Source organism: Sardina pilchardus, chromosome 19 (assembly GCF_963854185.1).
Source record: "Sardina pilchardus chromosome 19, fSarPil1.1, whole genome shotgun sequence".
NCBI lineage: Eukaryota > Metazoa > Chordata > Actinopteri > Clupeiformes > Clupeidae > Sardina > Sardina pilchardus.
In genome coordinates this window covers 12792623-12820028 of record NC_085012.1, presented here as the reverse complement: position 1 = coordinate 12820028, position 27406 = coordinate 12792623, and the positions used below count along the sequence as shown (strand labels likewise).

The 27406-nt window shown below is 44.2% G+C and overlaps 4 protein-coding genes across 7 annotated transcripts; 1 reads left to right on the top strand and 3 right to left on the bottom strand.

Moving 5' to 3' along the window:
• The first annotated feature begins 521 nt into the window (after window positions 1-521).
• On the top strand, window positions 522-14523 carry ipo4 (importin 4). 2 transcript variants are annotated; one of them, XM_062521219.1, is made up of 30 exons: window positions 522-702; window positions 2516-2602; window positions 2697-2776; window positions 2879-2920; window positions 3034-3163; window positions 3414-3593; window positions 3902-3967; window positions 4054-4155; window positions 4266-4349; window positions 4462-4620; window positions 4710-4763; window positions 4870-4979; window positions 5267-5375; window positions 5796-5925; window positions 6214-6327; window positions 6424-6537; window positions 7418-7541; window positions 7765-7876; window positions 7969-8096; window positions 8234-8311; window positions 8509-8566; window positions 9101-9206; window positions 10642-10835; window positions 11291-11341; window positions 12168-12293; window positions 12451-12677; window positions 13004-13136; window positions 13523-13627; window positions 13780-13849; window positions 13959-14523. In XM_062521219.1, the coding sequence occupies exons 2-30, from the start codon at window positions 2579-2581 to the stop codon at window positions 14087-14089; spliced, it is 3141 nt and encodes a 1046-aa protein (XP_062377203.1). In that variant the 5' UTR covers window positions 522-702; window positions 2516-2578; the 3' UTR covers window positions 14090-14523. The 2 variants fall into 2 exon arrangements, with proteins under 2 accessions (XP_062377203.1, XP_062377201.1); XM_062521217.1 differs by lacking the exon at window positions 522-702 and adding an exon at window positions 1798-2192.
• Window positions 14524-16033: 1510 nt separating this feature from the next.
• si:ch211-196f5.2 (uncharacterized protein LOC556372 homolog) lies at window positions 16034-20636 on the bottom strand. The gene is made up of 4 exons (XM_062521915.1): window positions 20429-20636; window positions 18302-18527; window positions 17603-17844; window positions 16034-16158 (listed from the first exon to the last, which is right to left on the bottom strand). Exons 1-4 carry the CDS (start codon window positions 20634-20636, stop codon window positions 16034-16036), a joined length of 801 nt encoding a protein of 266 aa, XP_062377899.1.
• Window positions 20637-20860: 224 nt separating this feature from the next.
• Window positions 20861-23824, bottom strand: LOC134066399 (nuclear factor 7, ovary-like). The gene is made up of 4 exons (XM_062521725.1): window positions 23684-23824; window positions 23468-23490; window positions 23252-23370; window positions 20861-22833 (listed from the first exon to the last, which is right to left on the bottom strand). The coding sequence occupies exons 1-4, from the start codon at window positions 23786-23788 to the stop codon at window positions 22289-22291; spliced, it is 792 nt and encodes a 263-aa protein (XP_062377709.1). The 5' UTR covers window positions 23789-23824; the 3' UTR covers window positions 20861-22288.
• Window positions 23804-27395, bottom strand: LOC134066398 (fat storage-inducing transmembrane protein 1-like). 3 transcript variants are annotated; one of them, XR_009936420.1, is made up of 4 exons: window positions 26743-27395; window positions 25737-26390; window positions 23992-24087; window positions 23804-23914 (listed from the first exon to the last, which is right to left on the bottom strand). XR_009936420.1 is itself a non-coding variant. In XM_062521724.1 (3 exons), exons 1-3 carry the CDS (start codon window positions 27240-27242, stop codon window positions 24066-24068), a joined length of 1176 nt encoding a protein of 391 aa, XP_062377708.1. In that variant the 5' UTR covers window positions 27243-27395; the 3' UTR covers window positions 23935-24065. The 3 variants fall into 3 exon arrangements, 1 of the variants encoding a protein (XP_062377708.1); XM_062521724.1 differs by lacking the exon at window positions 23804-23914 and having other exon boundaries at window positions 23935-24087; XR_009936421.1 differs by lacking the exon at window positions 23804-23914 and having other exon boundaries at window positions 24026-24087; window positions 24205-26390.
• Between the last annotated feature and the right edge of the window lie 11 nt (window positions 27396-27406).

Below are 27406 nucleotides of genomic sequence, written 5' to 3'. Positions count from 1 at the left end.
GACAGTCATTCCAGGCATGCTATTTAGACAAAGGCGCAGACCACAGGTCAGTGATCCACTAAATGAGCGCCACTTGCAATTGAATGGAGGCTCAGACAGAAAGAACTAGTTACTAGACAGTCTAAAATATTCAGCCAAATCTCTATGAAAGAAACCTTGACGAATTGTTTTAATAAAGAAGGAGGTGAATCATATCGTTTTTTTTGTTTTGTGCCATTTGTATCTTGCTATTTGCCTAACTTAGAATAGAATCACATGCATTTTTCCCACAAGTGCTTTTGGATGGAGCCTAGACTTTGTTGGTCATTGTGGAATGATTAACATATCTTGCATTATTTCCAGCTGGTTTTAAGATTTCAAAGCTAAACGTTCGTGTGGACAATGCCTTAACTATCAGCCTCTGGAGCCAGTATGTCTTAAATGTAGCTAGATATTGCGTGGAGTTGTTTGTTTGTAGGGAGACGGGAGTTGCTGGAACATGTTTACGTCCACAACCTGTTGCATTGCAGAGCGCCTTTCACTGGAGTTGCTTGAATGAATTTGAGTTGACGGAATATTATCATCTAAATGGGTTCGTTTGTAGTCTAACGCCTCGACGATATTAGAATGAGAATGATTCAGATGGAGCCCAAAATATGTGATAACGATTAGCCCATCGGACGATCAGCGCATGCCACAGATCTCTGGGCAGGGACAGATGAGGTGAGAAAAGGCTTTGCAGGTGGGGCAGACTTATTCGGTATGGAATGTTGCCCTTTGAGATCTTAAAGACGTACACTATTTTTGTTGTATTGAGAAACGTTCTAGGTGATAGCACATGAAGACAACGTCTTACTTTATCCAAGTTAAGTAGCCCAAATCAAAAAAGTATATATTCATTCTACTGTTCAAGTATTTCGAGAATGTTTCGAGAGTAAGTCGAAAATAGGGTAATTTGTTTATCAGTGCATGAAAATGATGGCTACCCTCAATGAACCTCCGATAATAAATAAAGGTTGATATAGACTGATAGGCGACGTGTTCAGCATATCAATCTGTTCCGAAAAAATGCAGATGCTTACTTCTCCCGTACCTATATGTTTTACCTTTAATGTGATCAATATATAAATACATTCATCTTAGAAAACCGACTCCAACTGCATTCAGTCGTCTACATGTACAGTGAGTTGAATGCACAAAGTAAGACATTCATTGTGCAAAATTATTGGATAGCAATATTATTAGTTTGTTAGAACTGAGCTGCAGATGCATTTGCCAAGATTTTTTGGGATGCTGTGATAACTCTAGGTTGCTTCTGTAATGTGTTGCGTGATCTGTTGTTTTATGGTTCAATTCAACCCCTAACCTCCAAATGGTTTTCAAAAGGTGTGCAATTCATACCCAAATTGACCATTAGCACCTAATGATCTGCTATTCATACAGTCCTTGAGAGTCAATAGGGTGAAAAAAACGTTTGGTTTCCAATGCTCCTGGATCAGATCAGCTGACTGCATCACCTTGGTTTTAAAATAAAAATAAAATACACTGAACTAATCAACTTGATTTTATTTGGTCACATCACAACACACGTTGTTTACAGTCTAAGTATAACACACATAAACGCGCGTGTGCGTGCGTTTGTGTTTAAAGAAAATTAATTCATTTTAAAAACAAACTAGTTTTGAATTTTGCACATCATGCTAAATCACCATCCATAATTCCTCCGTTCCTTTGGCTGGCGCTGTAAGCCGTACACGCCGGTGTAGGAGCTCACTATTCGTTGCGGGCCCTTTAAGCGACGCACGAGGATTCCTCAGCGGTTCTGTCCCGCGTGGGGTTTGTAGAAAGAATCCAAGTGAAGAGCGACACTCAAATATCAACCGCCGTCGCTTCTGGATCTACGACTGAACATATTTTTAACAAGAGAAGATCTATTTATGCATTGTCCTATATTGCTGGCTTGATTCTTACAGACAACGGGAGACACCCGTCCTCCACGTTGGCATCGCCTGGACGTGTTGACAGCAGTCACATAACTTGCTGTCTATTTTGCCGGCTTGAGCTGGCCTATAAATTTGAATAAAATCATCAGCTTTGACAGCTAACTTCAGTCTAGCTTCTAGCTAATTAACGTTCTACCAGGAAAGATGACTGAGCATCTGGAACAGATCCTATCACAGCTCACGCAGCCTGACAATGCGATTATTCAGCAGGTAATCTAACTTATCTTTTACAGCATTTAGCTGCTATCAAATGTATCCGACATTTCTGGGTTAAAATCACTGGCTGGTGTGATCGATACATTTTACATCATGTGGGTGTCATACTCATGCCGGTCAGCTGTTGCCCTGGCTAACTTTAAGATGGCTAACGTTGGTTAGCTGTGGAGGTTACGTCACGACCCTAGATATTGTTAGCCTTATTTCTATCTAGTCATGCCTTGATTGGATTGACACTAACTGAATTTGTATTATCATTGAAATATGCATTGGTTTCAAACGCAACATTAACTCTAGCTGTCATTTCACCTCACCAGGCCACAGTACAGCTGAAACAGGCTTTCAAAGACCCTGCCATTATTCCAGCACTATGTGCCGTTATGACCGGTTCCCAGAACCCACAGGTATGTCAAGCTGTTGGTGGCTGTTTTACTGATCTGTTGGTCTATAGTCATGTTAAGTTGGGAATGACCTATATGTTAAATGTTTGCCATTTAGATCCGCCAGTCTGCCGCTGTAATGTTGAGGATGAGGGTTAAGAAGCACTGGAAGAAAATAAGTCCAGACCATAGAGAAAGGTCAGCTTTTCCTGATGCCCTCAATTCATAAAATAATGTTTAAAACCTGCCATTGTTTGAAGATGCAGTGTTTCTTAACCTTGATTGTTTTTTCATCCTTAGTTTAAAAGCAGTAGTCCTCCAAGCTTTCCAACAAGAGACAGAGTAAGTTTGTCTACTTAATGTAACTCATGTTATTAATTGTAGTTTTTCAATGTTTGTACAGTCATATTCCTTTGTCCTGTGCTACCTAAATGGTTTATATGTCTCCTCTGCAGACACACAGTGCGTCACTCGCTCTCTCAGCTCAGTGCTGTGATGGTCAAACACGAGACACCTGACCGCTGGCCAGCTCTGCTGACTCTGCTCAACCAGTCTACTCACAGCACCAACCCTCAGGATAGACAGGTGTGGTCATTACACAGCCAGGCCCTGTTAATAACTGCTGCACATGTTTTGCCACTTATTTATGTTTTCCTTTTTTTTTTTCATTTTCCAGTCTGTAAGTAAAGAGCTGGTGATTAGGTCTATGAATTCCAAATGTGTTTCTACTTTCTGTAGTCTCCGCTACTCTTTGTCCCTTAACCTTGATCTATATACAAAATACAACTTATAGTTCTTAACAGTTTTGGACATCACTGCCTCTTCTCCTCCTCAGGTGGGTCTTCTGCTGCTGAGCAAAGTGGTGGAGTCCAACCCAGAGCCCTTCAAACCACACTACCGGCAACTCCTGCAGCTGTTTGGCACTGTGCTGCAGGACCTGAACAACCCCACTGCCCTCTACTACTGCATCCTCACCCTAACTGCCATCACAGCCTACACCGGCTCAGAGGAGATGGTAAGGGCACCTCTCTTATGCCTGTTGTAAAAGGCACAGACACTTCATATTTAGGACATTGCCATGTTTAGGACACACTTTAGCACTGTAAACACATATTTGATTACCTTTAAAAGGAAATGCTAAGTTGCTTGTTTATCATTCAAATTAAATGGGCGGGTGTGGTTAAATTTAAGTCCACACCCTATTGTAAGTAGCATCTGATTTGATGATGTGTACACATTGCATGCCTGCATGACGAATTGATGAAGGTCCACCTCTAGGTGTACTTGAATATGTCACTGATTTGCATGTCTGATGCTCTCCAGAATCTGATGCGTTCCCTTGTCCCGAGACTGATCACTGCCCTGAAGCACCTAATCAAAGCGGACCAGGTGAGGACAGCTCCAGCCATGTCTGGAAGACTCTGAATGCTTTTTCGTAAACTCCTCTCATCAGTGCTTTGGTCTCTCTGCCATAGGGCCAGGCCAGTGAGGCCATGGAGGTGCTGGACGAGCTGATGGAGAGTGAGGTGTCCATTATCGTCCCTCACCTAGCAGAGATTGTGCGCTTCTGTCTAGAGGTCAGTGCAAAGCCGTATGATGTAGTTAACGTTTGCTGTGCAGCAAGGTTAGGGCTTGTCCCTTCTGAGTGCCTATATCTATGACTGGATGTGTTTTGTGTTCCTTTAAGATCGGTGCGGATGCTTCGCTGAGTGACTCTCTGCGGGTGAAAGCCCTTTCTTGCATCTCTGTCCTGATCAGACTGAAGAGCAAGGTAAGCTTGAATACATCCTCTTTTATCATGTGTTACAACAAGAAATATGTGTGTGTGTGTGTGTGTGTGTGTAATATGTATATGTTATGGGTTTTTCATCATTATTTTCCAGGCTGTGCTGAAGCAGAAGTTGCTCAACCCCATCCTCCAGACTGTGTTCCCTGTGCTGAGTGCAGCGCCACCTCCTGGCGAGGAGGACCCGGAGGATGAGGAGAATGGCGAAGATGACAATGACAACGATAATGAGAGTCCCAAGCACTTAGCTGCTCAGGTCAGATTATGTCACACCCTTGTGTCAAAGGTTTGTCTTGATGAATGCCAGTAGCTTACACCCCCCCTTCCCTTCCCTTTCTTGTGCAGGTCATTGACACCATGGCGCTCCATATGCCACCCGAAAAGCTTTTCCACCAGCTGGTTGGTATTCTTTTTGATAGTTACACTTACAGTAGATTTATATGTTCAAAATGAATCAATTCTTCAGGACAATATATGTCTTCTAAGCTTTGATGTCCTGTTTTAGATGCCCCTTGCACAGGGTTGCTTGGCAAGTCAGAACCCCTACGAGCGGAAGGGAGGGCTCATGTGTCTAGCTGTGCTGGCTGAAGGTTGTGCTGACCATATCCGCACAAAGTGAGTAACTCACCACAAACTCTCATGGGAACGGACTGCATAATAGTGCCTTTTGTCCACTGTCATTTGTGTGTGTGTGTGTGTGTGTGTGTGTGTGTGTGTGTGTGTGGGTGTTACCTGAGTTTGTTCCCATCCAAGGTGTCTCTGAGTACCACACTAATTTATCTGAACCCTTTGATCTTAAACCTTTTCACTGTACCTTTGGATAACATTACTCTGACAGTGAGGTATTGATGGGATGGAGGAGAGTAACTTGTTGAAAACTGTTGTGTGTGTGTGTGTACTAGGTTGCTGTCGTCCATGCTGCAGACTGTGTGTCAGAGTCTCTCAGACAGTAACCAGGTGGTGCGCAGTGCAGGGCTGTTTGCTCTGGGGCAGTTCTCTGAGCACCTACAGGTCAGCTCGCACCTCCACTTTTCATCTTGCAATCAAAAACACTGTTCACAGTATTGAAAGTACTAGAATGTAAAAGTAGTGTAGTCTTGGCACTTTTTGTGCCAATGGAAAATTACAATGCATCACAACAAATGTCTGTAGTTACTAATATTCTTTACTCAACATATTGATTGCTTATCTACACATGTCGAATTGTATCAGTGGATGCGTGTACCATAAGGTATAGTTAAGTGGGGGGAACCTGTTTGAAGAAGACACATTATAATTTCCAAGTGTGGAATTTAAAATTGGAGCAGCAATCCTGACTTTTAAAAGTCTTACTGTAGATGTTTAATTTTGTCTGTGGCAAAGTGCGCCTTGTGAATCTATATGTCGTTGCATTGGATGCTCTAAACATGTCTGTCTCTTGTATCTCCTCAGCCTGAGGTTAGTAAATACCATGCAGAGCTCATGCCTCTTCTGCTGGGCTACATGTCTGGTCTGAACCAGGCCAAGATCGGACACGTGACCAAGGCCTTCTACGCCCTGGAGAACTTTGTGGAGAATTTAGGTGAGCGTGTACCCCAACCAGACCTGCTTGTTTTGTTGTTTTTCCCCACAAGATGTGAAGATATGCCACCTGCCCCATTTACTCTATCAAACTTTTTGTCTCATTTGTTGTTCCATTTTCTTTATCTGTGTTCTCTCTCTCTCACACACACTCTCTCTCTCTTTCTCTCTCACACACACTCTCTCTCTCTTTCTCTCTCACACTCACTCTCTCTCACACACTCTCTCTCTATCTCACACACACACACACACACACACTCACTCTATCTCTCTCTCTCCATCTGTGCAGGTGATGATATCCAGCCTTATCTGCCCACTCTCATGGAGACGATGCTATCTGCTTTGAGTAGCTCTGAAAGTCTGAAGATAAAGGAGTTGTCTGTCAGTGCCATTGGAGCTATCGGTAATGAACCTGTATTCTCTGGTCCTTAAGCTTTTGGATTTGGATGTCTCATTGGCTGCACAGCTTGTCTAAGCCCGCCTCTTCGGTCTCTTTCAGCCAATGCAGCCAAAGAGCAGCTGGTGCCTTACTTCTCGCCTGTGATTGAGAGCCTGAAGGGCTTCCTGACTGACACCCGTGATGAGATGAGGGCCCTGCAGACACAAGCCCTGGGTAGGCGCCATTCCTCTTGGTTCATCTCGCTTACACTTTCATCTCAGTGCTTTTGCTATTTATTCCACTAGAGTGGATGCATACACACTACATGCTGCTTTAGCCTATTTGGTTATCGGAGCTGGTTATATAATGATTTATATATACATATATAATTTTGAGTTTGTGTATTTATAGCAGTCTGTCTTTGTAATGATATTTCCAGAAATTGTGTTGTTGTCTGAACTGAGATGGCCTTTCTCATATAGTATTTATGAAAACATACCAGGTGTATGATCTATGGTCAACTTCAGTACAGTAATTTCCCGCATATAAGCCGCTTTGTGTATAAGCCGCAGGACAGTGTTTTATGCAAGAAACAAAACCATATTAACACCATTTTTATATGTATCCATATTAACTGCCCCCCTGTATTAACCTCACAGCAGAGGAAATTTTGCAAAATCAATGTATAAGCCGCGGCTAATAGTCGGGAAATTACGGTAGAGTCTTGGTCATCTTTGGGCCATGCTAGCCTGTTTTTAATGACATTGACCTAGATTCTGCACTACAATGACTTCTGTGACTAGATTCTAAGTGGCAATGCTTTCATTGCGATTAGAGAGAAAACTCTTAAATGCCTCTGTCAAGTGTACTTCTCAGTTAGCCAGGCACTAAACCATCTAAAGTGGGTTATTAGACAGTGATTGAAAAGGTCACACTGTCCCTCTACTTGAACTGAAGTGAAGAACCATTCAAGAGCCCTTTCTGACTTGTATTTTCTGGCTTCGATCACCTTGAAGCACAAGTGCAATACTTCACATAATTCCCTTTTCTGCTGAGTCGATTGGAGCTCTTTAGTATAGGCTATGGAGGTAAATAGCTGTGTCCCTTCCTGCAGACACTCTGTCGGTGCTGGCCCGGACCATTGGCAAGGATGTGTTCAGCCCCCTGGCTGCTGAATGTGTGCAGCTGGGCCTGAACCTCACCGACGCCGTGGACGATCCTGACCTGCGCCGCTGCACGTAAGGACCAGAGCTGTGTGTGTGTGTGTGTGTGTGTGTGTGTGTGTGTGTGTCCATAATTTGCCCAAATTTTGAGGGTCTCCTATAACTGGTGGGACAGAGTGGTTTGTCACAGAGACTGGTACGGGATATTTCTATTGTTAATCCTATTTTATATTCATTTCTCTTTCTCTCCATCCACCCACCCATCCATCCATCCCTCCCTCCCTCCCTCCCTCTGCAGTTACAGCTTGTTCTCTGCTGTGTCCACGGTCAGTGCTGACTGTTTGGTTCCTCATCTGCCCGCCATCTCCACAGTGATGCTGCTGTCACTCAAGTCCACCGAGGGGGTCAAGGTCGGTGCCGCTGTGCAGGAGTTTGCGCCTCTTCGCTCCTCATTACCCTCGTGATGTCCTCCTGCTGATTCCTGTTCTCTGTGCTTTGGTAGGCCCATCTGGAGGAGGATAAACAGTTTGTCCTTCTCGACGATGATGATGACGATGAGGAAGAGGGGGCGGGCGATACCATTTTGGATGATGATGGTGATAACGATTTAGCTGGACAGGACGTTGCTGGGTACGGGGCCTCCATACCCATCCCCAGACAGTCTTTCTCTTTCTCTCACACGCAACTCAAGTCATACACTCCCTTTCTTTCTGGCTCTCTCTCTCACACATTGCTTTACTTTAGTCAGCATATGCATTTCTCTCCAGGTTCACTGTAGAAAACGCTTACATTGACGAGAAAGAGGACGCCTGTGACGCCCTGGGAGAAATTGCCTTCAACACGGGGTGAGAAGCAAACACACACACACACACACACACTGTGAACACTTAATTTGAGTTCACAATTCAACATGGACCCAAAGGACCAATTTTTTTAATTATACATGAATCGTTCAACCATGCTTGAAACGTGCTACATACAGAGATCCCTAATGGCGGATGTATGATTCCTGACGTACTGCTTGTTTCCCTGTGCCTCTCAGTGTTGCTTTCCAGCCCTTCCTTGAGTCCAGCTTCCAGCAGGTCTTTGAGCTGCGCGATGTAAGTCACTCACAGAAAAGGCTGCACAATTTTCACAATCGTCATCACAATATGAAGCAACGCTATTGCCTAATCCCAGAAGCTACAATTAATCGCGCACAGTTCATTTAGTCACATTTCTGACTTTTATGTTCATTCCATCCTCCTTGACTGTGCCACTTCTGGTTGGTGGGACTGTGTGAGGGGCACAGAGATTCTGATTGGCGAGCTTCATAATCAGTCGAGGGTGCTGTGCTTCGTGAGCACCAGGCGTGCTCACCAATCAGGGGTGGCACAAATTAAAGAGACAATTGGAATATTGAAATGAATCCATTTCGAATAGTGAACTGAATTAATTAATTAATTGACAAAAATCATATCGCATATGACAATCTACAGTAATTAGCAGTAGCTGTCCGAAAAATTGCAATTAGATATTTTCCCCAAATCGTGCTGCCCTGCTCATAGATGCGTGCGTCTCTTTTAGGTTCTTGAGTGTAAGTGAGTGTGTGTGTTTGTGTGTGTGTGTGCTAACGGAACATCCCTGTGTTCTAGTTCCCCCATGAGGACGTGCGTCGGGCAGCATTCGGAGCCATGGGTCAGTTCTGCCGGGCTCAGCATAAAGTGTGGCAGGCCAGCCCAACTGAGGAAAATCACCAGGGTAATGTCCACACCCAAACAGGCACACACTTAATCAGTCGCACTCACACAGCTGCATGCTAGCAAGCGCACCACTGCACAAGGTCACATTCAGAGAGCTCAGAATCCAATGTAGACATTAACCTACAGAGACATGGATGCTTGCAAATTCCCCCCCTTCCTAAGATTCCTTTTGTTATCTCTCTCCTTTGTACACCTCCCCTAATCCCCCTCTCCTCCTCTTTAATATTCTCTCTCATCACCCTCTCCCTCCATCCATACCTCCCTCTTTCATCTTCTCTGGCCCTCGTTCTCGGGAAGGAGCCGCTCTGAAGGAACTAGTGCAGTAAGCATTTTCATAGAGAAGATCACAGCACCCTTTGAACGCTGACACCAACAGCGGAAGGAAAGATGTTCAGCCAAACTATGATTTTTTTTTTTTCTTAATTTTTTCACAAAGTACAAAGCTCTATATTGAGGTGCCCCATATCATAGTCATGCAGTGTAGACTTTTTCAGGAGTCATTTTCTAACAGGGTCAGACTAGCACTGACTTGAGTAGTCCTGTATCTGTCCTGAGGTGTAGTATTTTTAGCTGGCCTTCTATGACCGGGCCTGATTGTGCCTGGACTTTCCATTCTTGTTTCCAGTTGTTGTTTTGTGTGTAAAATCACAGGTGGGTATTGGCTTCGCTGCTCTGCATTAAGTGACCGCATCTGAGCTGTAACAACACTACCTCACTCTACTCGTCTGTTTTATATCAGTGTCACACCCAGCATATTTTCCATTTAATGTTTACCATGTTAATCAACAAAGTCCCTTTCCTCTACAGCGCAGTCCTCGACTTTTCTATGAACTAAGGAGCTTGTGTGGATGTGTCTTAACTTTTACTCTGTTCCAGAATAATGTGTTGAGTAGATGCCAAGAGCTAGCGACGCATGGTGTGTGTGTGTGTGTGTGTATAATGCACATCATACATTTATTGTAATACGTGGTAACAAGTAACTTGGTGCAAAGTACAGCAACAGTGGCGTAGCATTACAGCAGGGATAGCTTGTCTTCTGACAAACTTTTGAATTGGGTCGAATTCCCATTCAATTTGTTGCAGCTTCATCATGCTCACAATGCCGATCGGAAGACATAACAATCCTTATCAGCTCTGGTCAGATCCAATTGAATTTCTGGCGTGTCAGATTTTTTTTTTCTTTTTCTGCTGTCTAAGTTACCATGTCATTTGCGACTGAAAAGCATCGCACATCATCATTAGATTGGCCAAGGCTCAACTCGACTTCTTACTTTTTGTTTTGGCTTGATCTATAGTCTGTGTACATTCTTTCTGTCTCCCTTCCGAACAGCCTTATGGCCCTTGACCCTTTTATTCTGAACCATTGTGTATCTCCATTAGCCTTCCCTGTACGTAGCGTGTTCACGTTTGCATCCCCTCGTCTGTCCCCGTAGTGCTGCACAAGCTGCTGGGCGTGGTGATGCCGTGCTTCCTGGAGGCCGTGCGGGCGGAGCGCGAGCGGCAGGTGGTGATGGGGGTGCTGGAGGCCCTCAACGGCGTGGTCAAGTCCTGCCAGGGGGAGGCGCTGCAGGCGCCCGGCAGACTGGCCGAGATCAGCCACGCCATCAGGGACGTGCTCAAGAAGAAGGTGAGGGGGGGGGGGGGGGGGGGTGACGGAGACGGATCAAAACGAAAATCAAAGGTTCGGTGTCATCCTTTTGGGGCTACATACCCACCAATTGACCAAAATGAGGACTCCGATAATATCGGTACACCAATTGATCGGTCAGGCTCTAGTCAAGGGTATGAAGTAGCTCCTCTCAGACAAAGTGCAGAGCAGTGATGGATTTTGTGTCTAAAAGTTGACCTCTGCTTCACCTCAGTAGACTAAGAAGACCTCAAGGTCAAGTAGAGTAATTTACCTTGATGCTTATGATTTTGTTTTATTGTAGCAATTGCTATATATACATGTGTCTAATTGTTTGCTGTCTGTCTCTTTTACCTCATCTCCCTTTCTCTTTTACCTCATCTCCCTTTCTCTTTTACCCCATATCCCTCTCTCTTGTCTTCTCTCTCTTCCTCCCTGTCCCTGTCCTCCACCAGACGGTGTGCCAGGATGGTGGTGGTGACGGTGAAGATGATGACGAACAGCAGGTGATTATTTTCCGAGTCCCTGCAGACTTAAGCCATTAGTGTCATTAGTCTGTGTTTACACAGTTCAGGCAGCTAATGGGAAAATGACTGCATGATGCGGCAGCAGCGAGGATTTGACCCGTTCTGTCCTGTGAAGAGTCCTGTCTGTCATGACTCACTGTCGGCACCACACTGACGAGCTTATGTCACGGGTAGACTGGGAAGACAAGTCACTTCAGTGGGCTATTAGTGTGCTGTTGGATTCTCTGGACTGTTTTCTTTCTCTGCAGCCTCTACTCTGTCATTAGAAAACAAGACTTTAGACATACAGCCCATCCCCTAGCATAGTTATATGCCTGCGGGCTGGCCTTTGTTAAATTGGTTGGAAAAAACATAATTTCAGCTAAACATTCCGTAACAAGTTATCAGATTCAAAATGACAGGGCTAACGCCAACAGCTGTTTTGGCATAGGGTCAACACTTTGTTTAGTCTGATTTAAGAGCTTTATAATAGACAAAATGATGAACACCATTTTGTGGAATGATTCATTGTCATAGGAAATTAGCAGCTGCCTAACATTCCCAAAACGTTCTCTGGCATAAGTGATATCACACTCAGCCGCTCTGTGTCTCAAGCTGAAATGGCCCAAGTAGTCCTCTGAATGTTGTTGGACAGTTGGAATTGTCGCTTGTTTATCCAAAGACGGTCCGAAGTAGGCAACTCAAAGTTGTGTGTTTGTTGTACATGTTTGTTGTACATGTTTTGTATGCTAGCCATGGGCATGATCTGTGGAGATGCTAGGCTGTTAGCTTTAGCTTGACTCTGCCCCCTCTCTGTGCCCCCCAGGCAGAGTACGACGCTATGCTGCAGGAGTTTGCAGGAGAGGGCATCCCTCTGCTGGCATCGGCTGTGCCCGCTGACACCTTCATGCCCTACCTGAACGAGCTGCTACCCCTCATCATGAGCAAGGCGGTGAGTGGCAACTCGCTTCACTTCAATTTCATTGTTAGGATAGCGGAATTTCTATTGACTTCCATTTCAGTACAGTGGATCGGCACTGACACCAACTGTGTGGCCACTGAAGAGTTGTTGTTCACTAGATGACCTTGGTGTTGTCTGACCCCTACAGAAGTCCTCTTGTACGGTGGCTGACCGCTCCTTCTCTGTGGGGACCCTTGGGGAGACTCTGCACGCGCTCACTAAAGTGCAGGGCGGCGAGGGCGTGGCCGGACGACTGTCCAATCGGCTGCTGCCCGTGCTGGTGAGCGGGGTGAAGGACAGCGACCCGGAGGTGCGGAACAACAGCGTGTACGGACTGGGAGTCCTGGCCCAGGCTGCTGGACCCATTGTCGTCTCGTATCCTCTTTGTGTGTGTGTGTGTGTGTGTGTTCAGTCTCTTCACGAGTTTCCCTTATACACCCACCCACCCATATTCATGTTCATCTACCATTGTTTAAATGGCTAGAAGTTGAAATGAACAGTGTTAGGTACAATATAGTACAGTGCCTTACATGATGATGTCAGTTTGTTTTTATATTGTTTTCTGTATAACAACATAAAAACAAACTGACATCTTCATGTAAGCATAGAGTATATTGAAGGCTGGACAGGTGTGCATTGGTTCTGTGAGGATTATGTTGTAAATGTACAAATTACATAGTATTCCTTTACCAAACCATCAGAGATTACCCCATGATGCTGTCGCTCTTCTCCAACCTGCTGTCCAAGGAGTCGGACCGTAGGGTCATTGACAACCTGTGTGCTGCCCTGTGCAGGATGATCATGACCAACTTTGAGAGCATGCCAGTGGACCAGGTACTACTGCCTTGCAGTTCTCAGGAGTTATATACATGTGGGCCATTCTGTGTCAAATTTGAGCAAAATCTGAGACAGTGCGGGAACCATTTTACTGTATTTTGTCTAAGTTTCTCTGCCTAATATTTAGGTCCTGTAAAATATGTTTGTTAAATCTCAATGTTTTCATAAGTACATTCACATAGATTTTCAAGTACTTACTAGCTACCTCACGTACCATTTAAAACCTATGAAAATGTTTGATCCTTAATCCTTGTTTAATCCTTAAAATCCTCCAACCCATTATATGTGTGGAAAGATCAGTCTGTGATGTGCCTTTGGGGCGAGTTTAGCGAATCCTGCCTTTGCTTCATTGCTCCACCACTTCCCCTGTGCCTGCCTCTCAGGTCGTTCCTGCCCTCATAGCACAGCTTCCCCTGAAGGAGGACCTGGAGGAGAACAAGACTGTCTACCAGTGCCTGGCCTTCCTGTATTCCAAAAACCCTTCACTGGTACGCTGCCCAGCTTCTCTCCCGGTGGACACATTATATTAAGTGTCATTAGAACAACAGCTCTAGAAGTAACAAGTGGCATCATTTTAGTCTGTCTTATCCCATGCTCACTGCTCTATTGAGATGTGTAATGTGATGATGTTTGCTAATAGGTCATAAGCCAACTGAAGCCCATCATAGCTGCTTCCAACCATGTCTTGGGAACAAAAGACATTGATGAAGGTAAGTGGGCTCTGGAGACCACCATGGTCATGCTGTAAATGCATGTGGATATGGTTAATATCATTGTGTTTTTTAAACAAAGAAATTAACATCTGCCATGTCTCTGTAGAAACTCAGAATACCTTGCTTCTGCTGCTCCGAGACGTTGCTCAGCGTCACTCTCAGGAGTTCCAGGGTGCAGTGATGTCACTTCCTGCAGAGCAGCGGACCAAGATGACTGCAGTTGTCACACAGTCGTAGCACTTCCCACCAAGCCTTTCATTCACTTGAAGACTAGCCAAATTTGTCATAGATCTTTTTTACTCTACCACAGATGGTAAAATACATAAATATCAGAAACCAAATATATGCACATTTAGGCACTTAAAACATTTAACAATTAAAACTGTAGTACTCCAGGAAAGGGAGAATTTTCTTTTAATTTATGGTTTAACCGGTCATGTGTTCAGTGTTACTATTTTACTTTTGTGTATCATTTATGTTACCAGTTTTGTTCTGAGGTTATTATTTTGTGTTTTTGTTTTTTGTTTTTTTGTCGTTTCATTGTTTCATTTTCTGACCTAGGATTTTTATCAATTTACTTCCAGTCCCGCTCCACAATCCCACAGTATTCTGGCTCGACTAGTGTATGTGTGAAGCTATGAATTTATCATTCTATAAATGCTTTTCAGTGATTTGTGCCTTTGCATACTTTTTCCTAGAGGTAAACCGATTATTGCTATGTATAGCTGATGCTAGCTCCATAGTTCCAGTGTAGTGTAGATAGATGGAACTACACTCTCATCTGGCGTAATAATCAAGGCAACTTGCAAACTACTGGCACTACTACTGCTTGTTATCTATGGGGACTATTTTCAGATGCTGCGTGATATCACTGCGCCCATGGTACGTCTGCAAGTTGCCTTGATTATATTACGCCAGATGAGAGTAGTTCCATGTCAAATCAGCCTAGAAAAATGCCAGGTTTCATTTTCAATTGGTCTTGCACTTGCACTTACTAACTTCAGAAGAGACACGTTTTGAATGGGAAAATTACCAGAAATCTTAGTCACTTTTAAACATGATGCTAGCAGACGAGATGCTACTGGTCTAATCCGTATCAATGATCTATGCTAGGCTGAAGCTAAAAGTTGTATCGCCAGACTCACAGAATGGCTGGATGAACGGGAAAAATGTAACTAACAATTGTTTTGCTCGAGGGGAGGTGGAAAATGAGCTTATTTCCAAAAATGGCATATATTTTTTATATATATTTGTATATATTATTATATGTATATATATATAATTATTCATTTTTAAATAATCAGTTATTATTCTGAGTATATTAAGCTGATTAACAGGCAGGTGCACTTGTGGGCAGCCCAGTGTTGTTCCTGTGGAACAGGTGTGCCGCATGCTGCCCTCTTGTCAATTAAATTGCCAGCAGACCCCAGACAGAACTTCACAACAGCATTGTTGCTGGTACAAAATAGAAATGCTTGAATTAAATTCGTATCCTCTTATAATTTTTTTTTATCATTCTCAAATGTTGGGAAAATGCTCAAATATTGGCTAAAAAGTAAAAACAAATCAGCAGCACGTATCAGCTGACCCTGATTTCTAAAGATAGGCATTATCCATCGAAACCTGTACCCGTATCTGTCGACTACAATCCCCCCACCCCCAGCATTCCTATTTTATACTTGTGAACTGAAAAGTTACACATTAATTTAGTGACAGCTTTATATTTTTTTATTAGATGGAACACAATACAGTCCAGCTCAGTATTCAGTGCTGGTGGTCATGTATTCGGCTGCTTTTTCTTTGTAGCCATTTGTCGTTCATGTATGCTGCATGTTCTGTCATCTCTTATCCTCATCACAATATCAAGTAAAATTTGCTCTTCTCTCTACCTCCCAAGTTATACATCATTTTTGTATTACAAAGTAACACCGACAGGCTATCTGAACAATATCTTCACACAAGATACAGAGAAGCATTCAGAATTAGACTCTAGAATCCTGACAATGGCCTACACTAGTGTCCTTCTCGGCACATTAAGCAGAATGAACTAACACTGCCTTAAAGCTCTTGCATTGGAGCACAGAGGGACGCCATCGTTTCGGTGGGCAAGGCCTGTCTGTTAAAGATCTTAAAGCAGGAAAAAAAAGCTTATTGAGCCGTGCTTTTTCATCTCTGGCGCCTTCACTCCTCTGCCGGCAGCTTGGCATTCTGGATCCCAGCCTCCATGGCCTCTGTCTTTTCCTGGGAGAGGGCGTCGATGCCCAGGGGCAGAGTCCTCTCCACTGTCTCATATTCTTCCTCTGGCGCTGGAAAGCAATCAATCAAGTATTCAGTATCTAAAAATCCTATAATAGAACAATAGTTAAATGTAATATAATATAAATTACTGTAGTAATTTAGACGTTTTTTGTTATTAAGCTGGAGTTACTAATTAGGACCTGTTTCAGCATCAAGCAGTCTAACAGTACCATTAGGAGTTCCTATTCGGAACACACATTCAGCAGCAGAGTTCTGCAGTGGAGAGCTCGTGCTGACTGGACAAATACCACACATCTTCACTGACTCAGCCCTACAGTGCAGCGTGCTGGCTGGTGTGGTACAGCCAGCAGGACAGAGATGGGTGCAGCGGTCCCTGTGCTCTGGCCAAGAGACTATAAATGAGGCTGAGGTCATTCCTATCTGCCACTGAGGAATGGGCGTCTGGCACGGGGCAGGAATCCTCAGCGGTGTGAGAATTCAGGCTAGCTGGACATTTGTTCTATTACCTAATGAAGGAGGGGTCAGGTGAGACATGATCCCATTTTCCCCAAAGTGTGCCATCTCTGGAATGCCTTGTGGCTGACTGTATTGTGGGCAGCTGCCAGCAGAGCAGCTTCACTATAGTCAAAGTAGTGGGCTCACTCTAGAACCATTTACTGTGACAAAAAAAAGTTCTATTCTCTGAAAGCAGTGGGACGCCTTTCAACATAATTAACTCTTTGAAAGGACCAATTTATGACTGCCGTCTCGAGTGACATTTTGAATGAGGATATTAGTGCGACTACCCTCTAGGGCCTGCTGAGATCAGAGTCTCAAATTTCATAGTCTCAGCGTTTCTGTTTTTTTTTTACCCTCCTTTAAACCAAAGGGAGGCCCAAGCAACAATTAACCACACTGCTGGATGCAGTGACCACTCCAGTGAAAGAGAAATGAGAAGTGATGGCATTTTTAATCTGAGTTCTGTCAGAGAAGAAACTCAACCACTCACTTCAGTGATTTACTAACTTAGTAGAAGCAGGAATATTAAGTGTGTGGATAGATAGGCAGATCAGCAATGTTCATGGACCAGAACTGATAGACTACACCTTTAGACAAGGGCTGACAAGAAATATCAGATCACTCTGGTCAGCTCCAGAAGAGAGAGACAAAAGCACCAAACAAAGTTGCACTACAATCAACCAACAGAAACAACAGGGTCGTGTGTACATTGCAATGACTCTACGTCAGGTACAGTAGGCTGGCAGGCACACTAAAAAAAAAAGGGTTCTCGAGATGCTATATAGAACCGGGCAGGCTTTAAGGAACCCTTCAGGGTTCTTCCTTTGATAAACCCTTCAAAATGGTTTAAAGAACCATTTAGGGGTGCCATAGCAGTTAGATTTGATTTGGCTCTCCTGTAAAGTTGGTGAAATGTCACTTACGCCCTCATGCATTTTTGGTTCTACGGTGGTTTGGCACCTTTTTCTACGGGTGTAAAATTTCTCTGCTCACCTGGCCCGTTGTCTTTGTCAGTGTGTCTCCAGGGTGTGATGTCCACTCCGCTGCGGGTGAAGGAGCGGTCCGTGTGGGACTCGGTGCTGTAGAGGACCTCCTGGCTCTGGTTGTCCCCGGGATGTTTGGCCTTCACGCGAACCTCCAGCAGCGTGATCTCCTTCTCCTTCACCTTGCCCGATTTGGTTCTCACCTGGGTGCGTTTGGTGTCCACCCATACCACCCGCTCCTTGACCGCTGACCTACACACACACACACACACACACACACACACACACACACACAATAACATGCTTAGGTCATTTCTAATCCCAGCTAATATTGACTACATACTTCACAGTGCCACAGCACAGCATCAATCACCAGGAAGCCGACTCTTTTCCGACCATGTGTGATTTTTCCCACTCCAGTTCAGACCACCAATACCACTATATCTCTACACATGTCCTGCAGTCAGTCATATTAGAAATCAAAGAGCATTTGGGGGGTTGCTGTGGCAGGGTCGGTTAAGGCTCTAAACGCCCACAGGGACCCAGGTTCAAATCCGACCTGCGCTCATATCCCGATCCCACCCCATCTCTCTCTATTCCACTCACTTCCTCTGTCACTCTGTCTCAGTCTTTTTCACTCTGTCCTATCCAAATAATAGCAAAAGCTCAAAAAATATACTTTTAAAAAAAGACATTAAAGAGCACTTACTCTTCAATGCCCAGGCCGGCGAGGGTGGTGTCCAGGAAAGGGAAGGCCTGGTCTGGGCTGAGGACCTCGATGGGCAGGGAGACGCACAAGGGGACCTCCCAGAGGAGCTGGGAGAGTTTGGGCCCTGTGAGGGGGCTCGTAGGCTCCCCGTTCACCTGCTCCTGTCGCTGCTGCACAGACGACCCCTGGTGCTCCTGCACCTCTGTCTCCTGGCCCGCCAGCTTGTCTGTTTACTTGCACAGCCAAAAGGAAAGGAATGAAAGTGATCTCCACAGAGTCGGGTCTTCCGCTCTATGTCTCTGTCCTGGATCCTTGTCTTTCTCCTTGTTCTGTTTGGGGTCTGGGTAGTCTCTCCGCGTCTCTGTCCAATAACACGTAGGCCTTGCAGCTGCAGTCCTTAGTTCATGTTCCCTTTAGGGGGGTCAGTGGTCTTCAACAAGTCTCGATTCCTACGCTGGGGACAAACTGCTGGTCAAAGAAGGATGGTCAAAGCGTTCGGAGCCTCTCCTCCTTCTAGGGCGTCTCTGTGTCGTGGGTGTGAGGATGTGATCTCTCTTTTCCCTCTCTGCCTCTCTCTCTCTGTGCTTTGATGAGCTCAGAAATAATCTCCTCCTCCTTTTTAAATACTCGGAGCGCCGATGTGTAATGTGGCGCCGGGCCGTGAAGTTTATTAGGCTGTCAGGGCGCTGACAAACAGCCTTGTTGTGTGTTTCTTTTTTTCTTCAAATGGCGAGGGAATCCTCCTCGGCTGTCCCCCTTGTCCTAATCTCTCTATCATTCCATCTCTCTCTCTCTCTCTCTCTCCCCTCCCCTCTCCCTTTAGAGTACACACTAGCCCCTGTGAGTCCTCTGAGGTCCTTGTGAGTGCGTGTTGATGTCTAAGAGGTCATATCTCTGGTGTTCTGAGCATAAATCAAGGCAGCGTCCATCTCTTTGGGAAGAAATACTGCATGACAGCACCTCTGATGCAAGGGTTGGTCATCTCATGATGGGACAGAATGTGCATAAAATTCTTCACATACAGATGACTACTGCACATGTAGCAGATGTGTTTATGAATGCCCAGCACAGGTAAGGTATAATGATCTGTGGGAGATGAGCTCTTGACCTTGTCATGCCACTGTACTTTTTCTTCCGGCCGAGCTGTCCAACTGTCCAGTTTAGATGGATAAACAGGGTTGTGCCCTTTATGTTCTGCTATGTAATGCTTATGTTACAGTGTTTCAGAGATGTGAGTACCCATCTAAATGCAAAAACATCAAAACAGGCAAGTGGATAATTTGTTTTTATAAACAATTTCTATAAATAATAATGTTAATAAATAATTTATATAAGACCAATTGATTGTCCATACAAGTGATTTACGGGGCATGTCCTGATTATTAAATACGGTTCATTAATCATACATGCAGCAAAATAGTTCAGGCTCAGATAAATATTTAGACCCCAACTGCTTGTTCCTCGTCTTTCCCCCTTTCAGTCCCCCAATTTGTCTCTTTCTGCCAGCCATGTGTGAGCTGATGGATTTATTGACATCTCATAGCCATGTGTCACATTTCTAAAAGCAGCAAAACACTGTTCACTTCCATAACTTTTAACAGCCTGAACATGCCCTATGTGTCCGTGTTCATAAGACTCTTGAGTTATGCTCCTGTCCATTGCAACCGAAAGTAAACAACCTTCCCTCGACAACGTGTAGATATGCTGACTGGACAGTGCCACATACCTGCACGTCTCAGCAAAGATGCATCTCCATAGAAACGAGTATACATTTAATATTGACCTTCAGCATCCACGTTGTTCCAGAGCGTATTAATATCTCTGATCACATGGTCCAAACCAAACATCTCACATTCCACAGGCAATTATTAAAGATTCCTGAGCAAACCACCAGTACGCATTACAAACATAAATCTACTAAAGCAGAATAATAATCAAGCAGAGAGAGATACCAATAAAAAAAACATTGTAAATCTAAATGTAATAGTGTCATGTAACTCAGGCCCAGACCTCAAGAACACTGGCCTTACAGTACGCGTTAATTATGTCAAATCAATCAAACTCCGGCACCTTGTCCTCACAAGGATTAGTCCAGAGAGGCCGTCCAGCTTTGGCCAGATCGCATGCCAGGTCCAGCTTTGGCTGGCTCTGCCTCTGGGACGGGGGACTGTGCCATGCCAGCATCTGATGCCAAGGTGGATGCCAGTTGCCAGGGGCCTGATGTCAGCCCGCTGACGTCTGATAGAGTGCGGACCAAGATGCCACACCTGAGTGACACGTTTGGCGACGCCAGCTCCCCGCGGCGCTTACGCGCGGGCTCTAAATGCACAGGCATGCTCTCAGTCTGGGCGTGTGTGTGGCACAGGCTGTTTACACGAGTTTACGCAGCTGATCGGACGCCTCGTAATGCAAATGAACAACATTCTTGAGAGAGCGTTTGGACAAGAATATTAATATCCTGAAAATGCAAATAGAAGAAATACACAGTAGTTGTGAAATTCAACAGTAATATTTATTTATTTATTTATTTCACAGAGACATTCATCCAAAGATGCTTATAGTAAAGATCATGATTATTTCATCAGCAAATGTGATCTCTGGGAAACAACCACATGGCCTTGACGTTGTTCACACCTTCTTCCACTAGTTCAGATAGAGTACCACACTATGCACAGCCCTTTCCTCATCCTGTGTGTGTGTGTGTGTGTGTGTGTGTGTGTGTGTGCGTGTGTGTGTTTGTGTGCGAGCGTGCGTGTGTGCGTATGCATGATTGTGTGTGCATGCGTGCGCGTGTGCGTGTGTGCATGCGTGTGTGTGTGTGTGAGTGTGTGGTGTGTGTGTGTGAGGGCAGCCACGGGGGTGCAGGAAGCATGCCTAATGTCCCTAAGCTTATCTAAAAAGAAGCGTGTCCTTTCCACTCATTGTTTATTGCGCAGCCGTGCTACATTTCTGCGCTCTGCCGTAACTCTGCCCCTCTCTCAGCACAGTTTAATTGACTGAGGTCATTCAGGCATGAGCGGGCTGTTGTGGTTTCTGCCAGCGTGGCACAACCGCAGCTGGACTGAGGGGACAGAGGGGGCACAGGGTCAGCCATTGGGTCTGCACTCAGCAACAGATTAGGCTGCTCTCGACAGACAGGGCAACATGGCACACACACACACACACACACACACACGATTGGCTCAATTCTGCATTTGTTTAGTTCCTTGATGGTTTTGATTCCAAATGAATTTTTCCTCAGCTTTACTTTTCAGACAAATTGTTACTAATTTTAGATTAATTCCATGGTTGAGCCAAGTTTGAGTTCTGTCCAAAAAGTGTCTCGTGTGTGAGGGCAGGAAATAATAGATCAAAAGATTTTGCTTCTCTGAAGTAGAGGAAATGTGGATTGTATTCAGAATATATATATACTGTATATATTTAAAATACACAGGAGAAATGTTAAAATCCTCGCGCTAGCTAGGGGATTTCACTCAGCGGCCAATCTACAACCGAACCTATTTATGTCAAAATCAAAATCAATACGTCACAAACAACTAACACAAACATACAACCAACAGAGCAGCCTTCAAGAGCATTTCACCCGGGTTTTCAAGCAGGCACCTTCCTTCATTGGCGCATCATTGAATTAGGCCCACAACACCTCCAGAAGGCTCAACAGTGGTACCTGGTGTCCTAGACTCAACCCCCTCCACACTTATGATGGGTCCTCTATCAATAAATACCAACAATGAACTAAACCAGACACAAAATCAAAGCAACCCCTGTGCACAACAACTAGTAAGTGCTTAATGATAGTAATTTGCTGATTTTGCGTTCAATTAGATTCATTTCATCTGATCTGAAAATTAATTTCAGCATTACTTGAAGACTACTAAGAAATCAATAAGAGATAGGCCTACCGAGTACCATTTATTTGAATGAATAACCTTTTTCCTCCTTCAACTGATTTTTGTCTGTGTAATATGGTGTTTGTATTACTCAGTCTTAGTTCAGAGACGCAACTGTCACAGAAGCCTTCAGAGGCATAATTTTTACTGGAGAGACTTTACATGTGGCATTTATCGAAGGGAAGACTTTTTCAGTGAATGTGTGTGTGAGAGTGTGTAGATGTGTGCCGTTGTCAGGGTCAGAGAAGGACAACTCTCCTGAATCCCAGTCCAGCTGCACTCTGATCCTCTGGGGTTTCTGCCTCACTCTTAGGAGAGTGGGCGCCCCTGGTGTGGACCCAGCCCGGTACTCCCCGTTGTAGTACCAGAGCCGCCACAGACCGGTTCTGGAGCTGATGTTTCCTTTTCTCATTGCAGACTCGGCCATCACGCCCAAGGCCCAGTCAGTGCTCTCACCCACCTTTATGTCCCAGCAGTGTCTCCCTGAGCTGAAGCCCTCAGAGCCCAGGACGACAGCGCTGCTGTCGAACCTCTCTGGGGCAGGAGGAATTTGTAGGTTGTCTTCACTGAACCTGACGGTGGTCAGGTCTTTAGACAGAGACAAGCGACAGTGGGCAGAGTTGGGGTCTAGGATTACCGGAGCTGGAAGTAAAATGAAAGAGATATAACTGTATATGAAACTCTTCCTTCTTTGTGTCAACACCTTAAGGAAAATTCAGTAATATACTAAATGACAACAAAGACACTCAAAGTATCAAATATTACAGTAGGCTACTACATTGAGCATGGTTAAACCAAAACTTGATCACTCTTGTGTTGTGCAGTTTGCTTGTTGACAGAGATGTTTTAGACTGAAACAGACAAGTGATTTGTGCAACGGTTTTAGTTCATTTTTGTCTGAATCTGAATTCATAGACAAAACATTTTTAATATAGTGGCCATAGGTCTAATTCTCCATCCAACCCGCCTGTGTCTTGCTTTATTCCATTGTTTCCCAAGTGCTCAGATGGTGGTCACCCTAGTTAAGTGTCATGGGTCATATCAGGAGTAGACTACTCACTATATTGAACCATGCTCTGCATCTTCTCCCAAACCCCAAACTTCAGGTTGCCCAGGTGCTTCGCCACTTGGATCAGTGTCCCAGAAACCGGCTCTGGATCCAGCACTGTACACTGAGCTCTGGAATAACACTAAGGTGTTAGTGCTACTGTAGTTGGTGTTGGTTCATGGAGAATCATGGAGTAGAGAAACAGAAGGCATGACTTTGATGACTTACTTTTGTGCTGTGCTCTTGTAGCGCTGTGAAATAAAGCCAGTACATAATAAAGCCAGTACATTATTCCACTCTGTGAGCCATGAGGTATTTTAAGGGTAATTTAATTTCACTTCTGTTACTTTTAACATCTATTCTTGATCGTTTGTCCTTTTTTTCTCACGGCAATAAACGAGAGACAAATGTTAACATGCGTAAGGAAATAACATTCCTCTGTACCTGGAGAAATGAGATGTCATCAGCTCCCATGTCTTCTTCTATGGCTCTGATGATGTCAGTGAGAGATGATATCTCTTTGCTCATCTTCGTAATGATGTTCTCCATCACCTAACTCTTCTGCATCTTTTCTGCTCTCAGCACAGCAATCCTGGCTGCCTCTTCATCTCGTAGAAATTGGTGAAGCTTCTCAAACTCCTCCTTGATGACTGTCTCAGCGTGTTCAGCTTGAATCTAAATACACCACAGCTTGGAATGTAGCCTTTTACTACAAGTTGTTAACTTCATGTTTGAAATGAATTATCTCTTACCTGATTATAGGTTGAAGTTTGGTTATATATCAGTCTAACTTCCTCGCATTTTCTGATCTTTTGCTGGATGGGCTTCAGTTTGAATGCAAGTTCATCCTGGAATAACCATTTTCCCAAATAATCTCAGATTTAAGAAGCCATATGGTTACTGTATATTTCACACTGTAATACAAAAACACTAGGCCTACATTTTGTTCAATATAGACCACTTACTTTACGCTCAAGGGCTGCTTCATCAATGGGGCTAAAGTTGTGGCCTTTGTGCCGTTTTGAGTCTCGACACACCAGACACACAGTCTCTGCATCATCTTGGCTGAAGAGCTTGAATTTCTCTTTGTGATGAATACAGAGCACCTCAGGCTCTGCAGGTGCCGTCATATCTATATCGCCGGCAGACATCTGTCTAGCAATAGCTGTCAACTAACTTAAATGTCAATGCGATCAATGACTTTACTTTCACTTTTAGACTGAGAAATGTACTTTCTTCACAATGTTCCAACTATTTTAAATCCTTAATAACCAGTACTGCCAACTTTCTTGATCTAGAATTGTAACAATTTGTTCAGATGGCTTCTAATTAAACAAAAACAATATACAATATACCAAATAAGTTGGACTTTAGTCTTTCCTGGTAGATGTGACACTTTATTTCCTATTAAAGGGCCAGTGTGTTTATGCTGTGACATGGTGACTTATATAGTGGCATGAGAATGCAAACACAAAAAGATGTAAAAATGCAGATGCATCGCCTGGAAGAACCCAGACAAATCATTTGGCAAATTTGAATTCGCTCTGCAGGTCAGTCTGGCAAGGAGGCCATTGCCACCCATTGCCAACATTCCAAAAACCCAGACACCAATCACAATTACTTAGCCGGCATGGGGTGGGCCTTATATGATGACAGATAGGGCAGTGCATTCAACACGACCAATATCAGCGCTGATGCCGACAGGGTTAACCCTTAAAACTCACAGCATTTTTTGCAGTTTTGCACAATGTTTTATTAGGTGGATTCGACTTGATGTCGCCACCTTAAGATGACTGCATACGTGATTATTTCTGAGATTATGATACGTTTTCAACGTTGTGCATACGTCATGGTTGAAAACGTATCAGAATCTCAGAAATAACTTTTTTTCAGCACAACCTAAGCAATATGAGTATTATATGAGTATTATGACTATTGTCATTTCATTTTAACTAACTATATACACAAACAAGAGCAGAAAATGTCAAAAATTATTTTATATAATATATTATTTTTGAATTTTGATTGGCAAAAAACACAAATACATAGAATAAACTGTTTTTACTATTTTTTACTGTCATAGACAGAGAGATAGTTCCCTGAACAGGAAATGACTTCCATACAACGTCCTATGGTCAATTCCACTTACTTCCTGGTTGGTATGATGGTCAAGATATAATGATAACAGTCTTGAGTCTGCACTGCTATAATACAGTAGGCCTACATAGTGTAACTGACTTAGGGCCAAGGGACTCCACTCACCAATCCTGTTACTTGTCTTGTTGCAAGTTACAGAATTAGGAACAAGACACTTGAACATGCACAATAAATCAAATTAAATGATGTGTTATCTGTGAACTATGTGTTCTGCAGAAAGTGACTCGTTATCCTTATCCTTTCATGACATTATGATTTCTCAGACTTCTTTTTGATATTTTAGCACAAATAACCTCACTGAAGACCACATCATATAGACATTAATGTGTCAATTCTTCACCTGTCCTTTTCTGTGTGGTTTTCCTGTATTAGTCCATTACCGGGAGCCCCTGGACACCACCACCTTAGTTCTCTTCTGAACCATCCTTGGTAGAGAATGCTCCAGGTCATGAAACCTAGAGCTCCCCCTATCAACTGGGAGAGGAATTGTGAGAAGTGAATCAATAGGCAGAAGAGCAGAAATAACCACAGCCCAAGCAGGGAGACACAGAGCAGGAAAAGCAGTCGGAGGGGGGTTCCATGGGAGTATGTGCAGCGCCGAAACACAGACACCTCTTCCAACAGCAGCAGGCTACACAGACACAGCAGCAGGGCCTCCTGGGATACCTCGCAGCCACTGCGCCACTGGAACCCGGCGTGCAAACAGCTCATCTTACTCTCCCCATCCCGGAGCAGCAGTCTTGAGCCTTCTCCAGGAGATGCAGCCTCCATGAAGGCTTTCAGAGTGGCGCTGAGAGGCTCAAAACAGCTGCCGGTGGTGTTCTCCAGATGGGTCAAAAGCCAGCGTAGGCCCAGCCACACAGCACTGGCTGCAGCCAGTCGACTGAGGTGACGGAGGGAGAGAAAGAAGGAGCGGCGGAGGGTGAAGGAGAGCAGGAAAATGAAGGATCCAGTGAGGATGCAGGTCCAACCCCAAACTGAGCTCAGGAACATCCTGCAGAGTAGAATTCCATTAGACTGTTCCACATGCAGAACACCCTCCGATATTCAAGATTTGTCAGAATAGCCTGCTGCAGGCAGGCATTATCAATAATGTAATTGACCACTGTGCCAAAAAAAGACTTGTTCAAGGCTACATATGCATTCTGACTGGCTGACCATGACAATTTCCCTACTGATGCAAATAAACTCTAGTCTAGAATATGATACATTCTCAGGAATAGCCCATGATAATAGCAGGAGCTATAGCCTATATGTTGCCTGTACATCAGCAAGAAAGCAATATCATGTTGACATACACTAATACACTATACTGACTAAAGGATATCACTCAGATCTCAACTAACCTGTACAAGTAGTGATTCTTGTTAGCGAACACGCTGTATTTGGAGATCCGTGTAGTCAGAAGAGGCCCAGAAAAAAACAAGAGGATGAGCGCTATCTGGAACAGGCGTCTGAAGAGACCCAAGTTGAGGAGTCGAGCTATGAGGTCGCTTACCACAGCTACCGCATAGTGGAGGAATAGTTTAGGACTAGCAGGTGTTCTTGGACATACATTTTGTTGTACAAAGGCCTCACACACGTTCCTCAAAGCTCGGTTCAGAGGGTAACTGGACTTGGAGCATTTTCTACTGCAAACTGGACATTCTCGAGAGGTCTTCACGTGCCAAAATTGCTCCAGACAAGCTCTGCAAAAGCTGTGACTGCATGTCAAGATGACGGGATATGTGAAGATATCTTGGCAGATAACACACATGAGATCATCTTCCAACCGATTCCTAGACATCGTCTCGTCTTCGCGTAAACTCGTAAACTTCAGTTGAAGTTTAACAAACGTCAGTCTCATTAGAACATGATAAAAAATAATTCGGTCAAACTTCACTTTATCAACCACTCTGACTATGAGTTTGACAGACACTAGGCTGCCTACCACACACAAGTAAACAGGTTAGTCGAGCCGTCTGTTTTCAGGAACAAAAGTTTATGAATGCCAGTTAAAAGTTAGTTTCT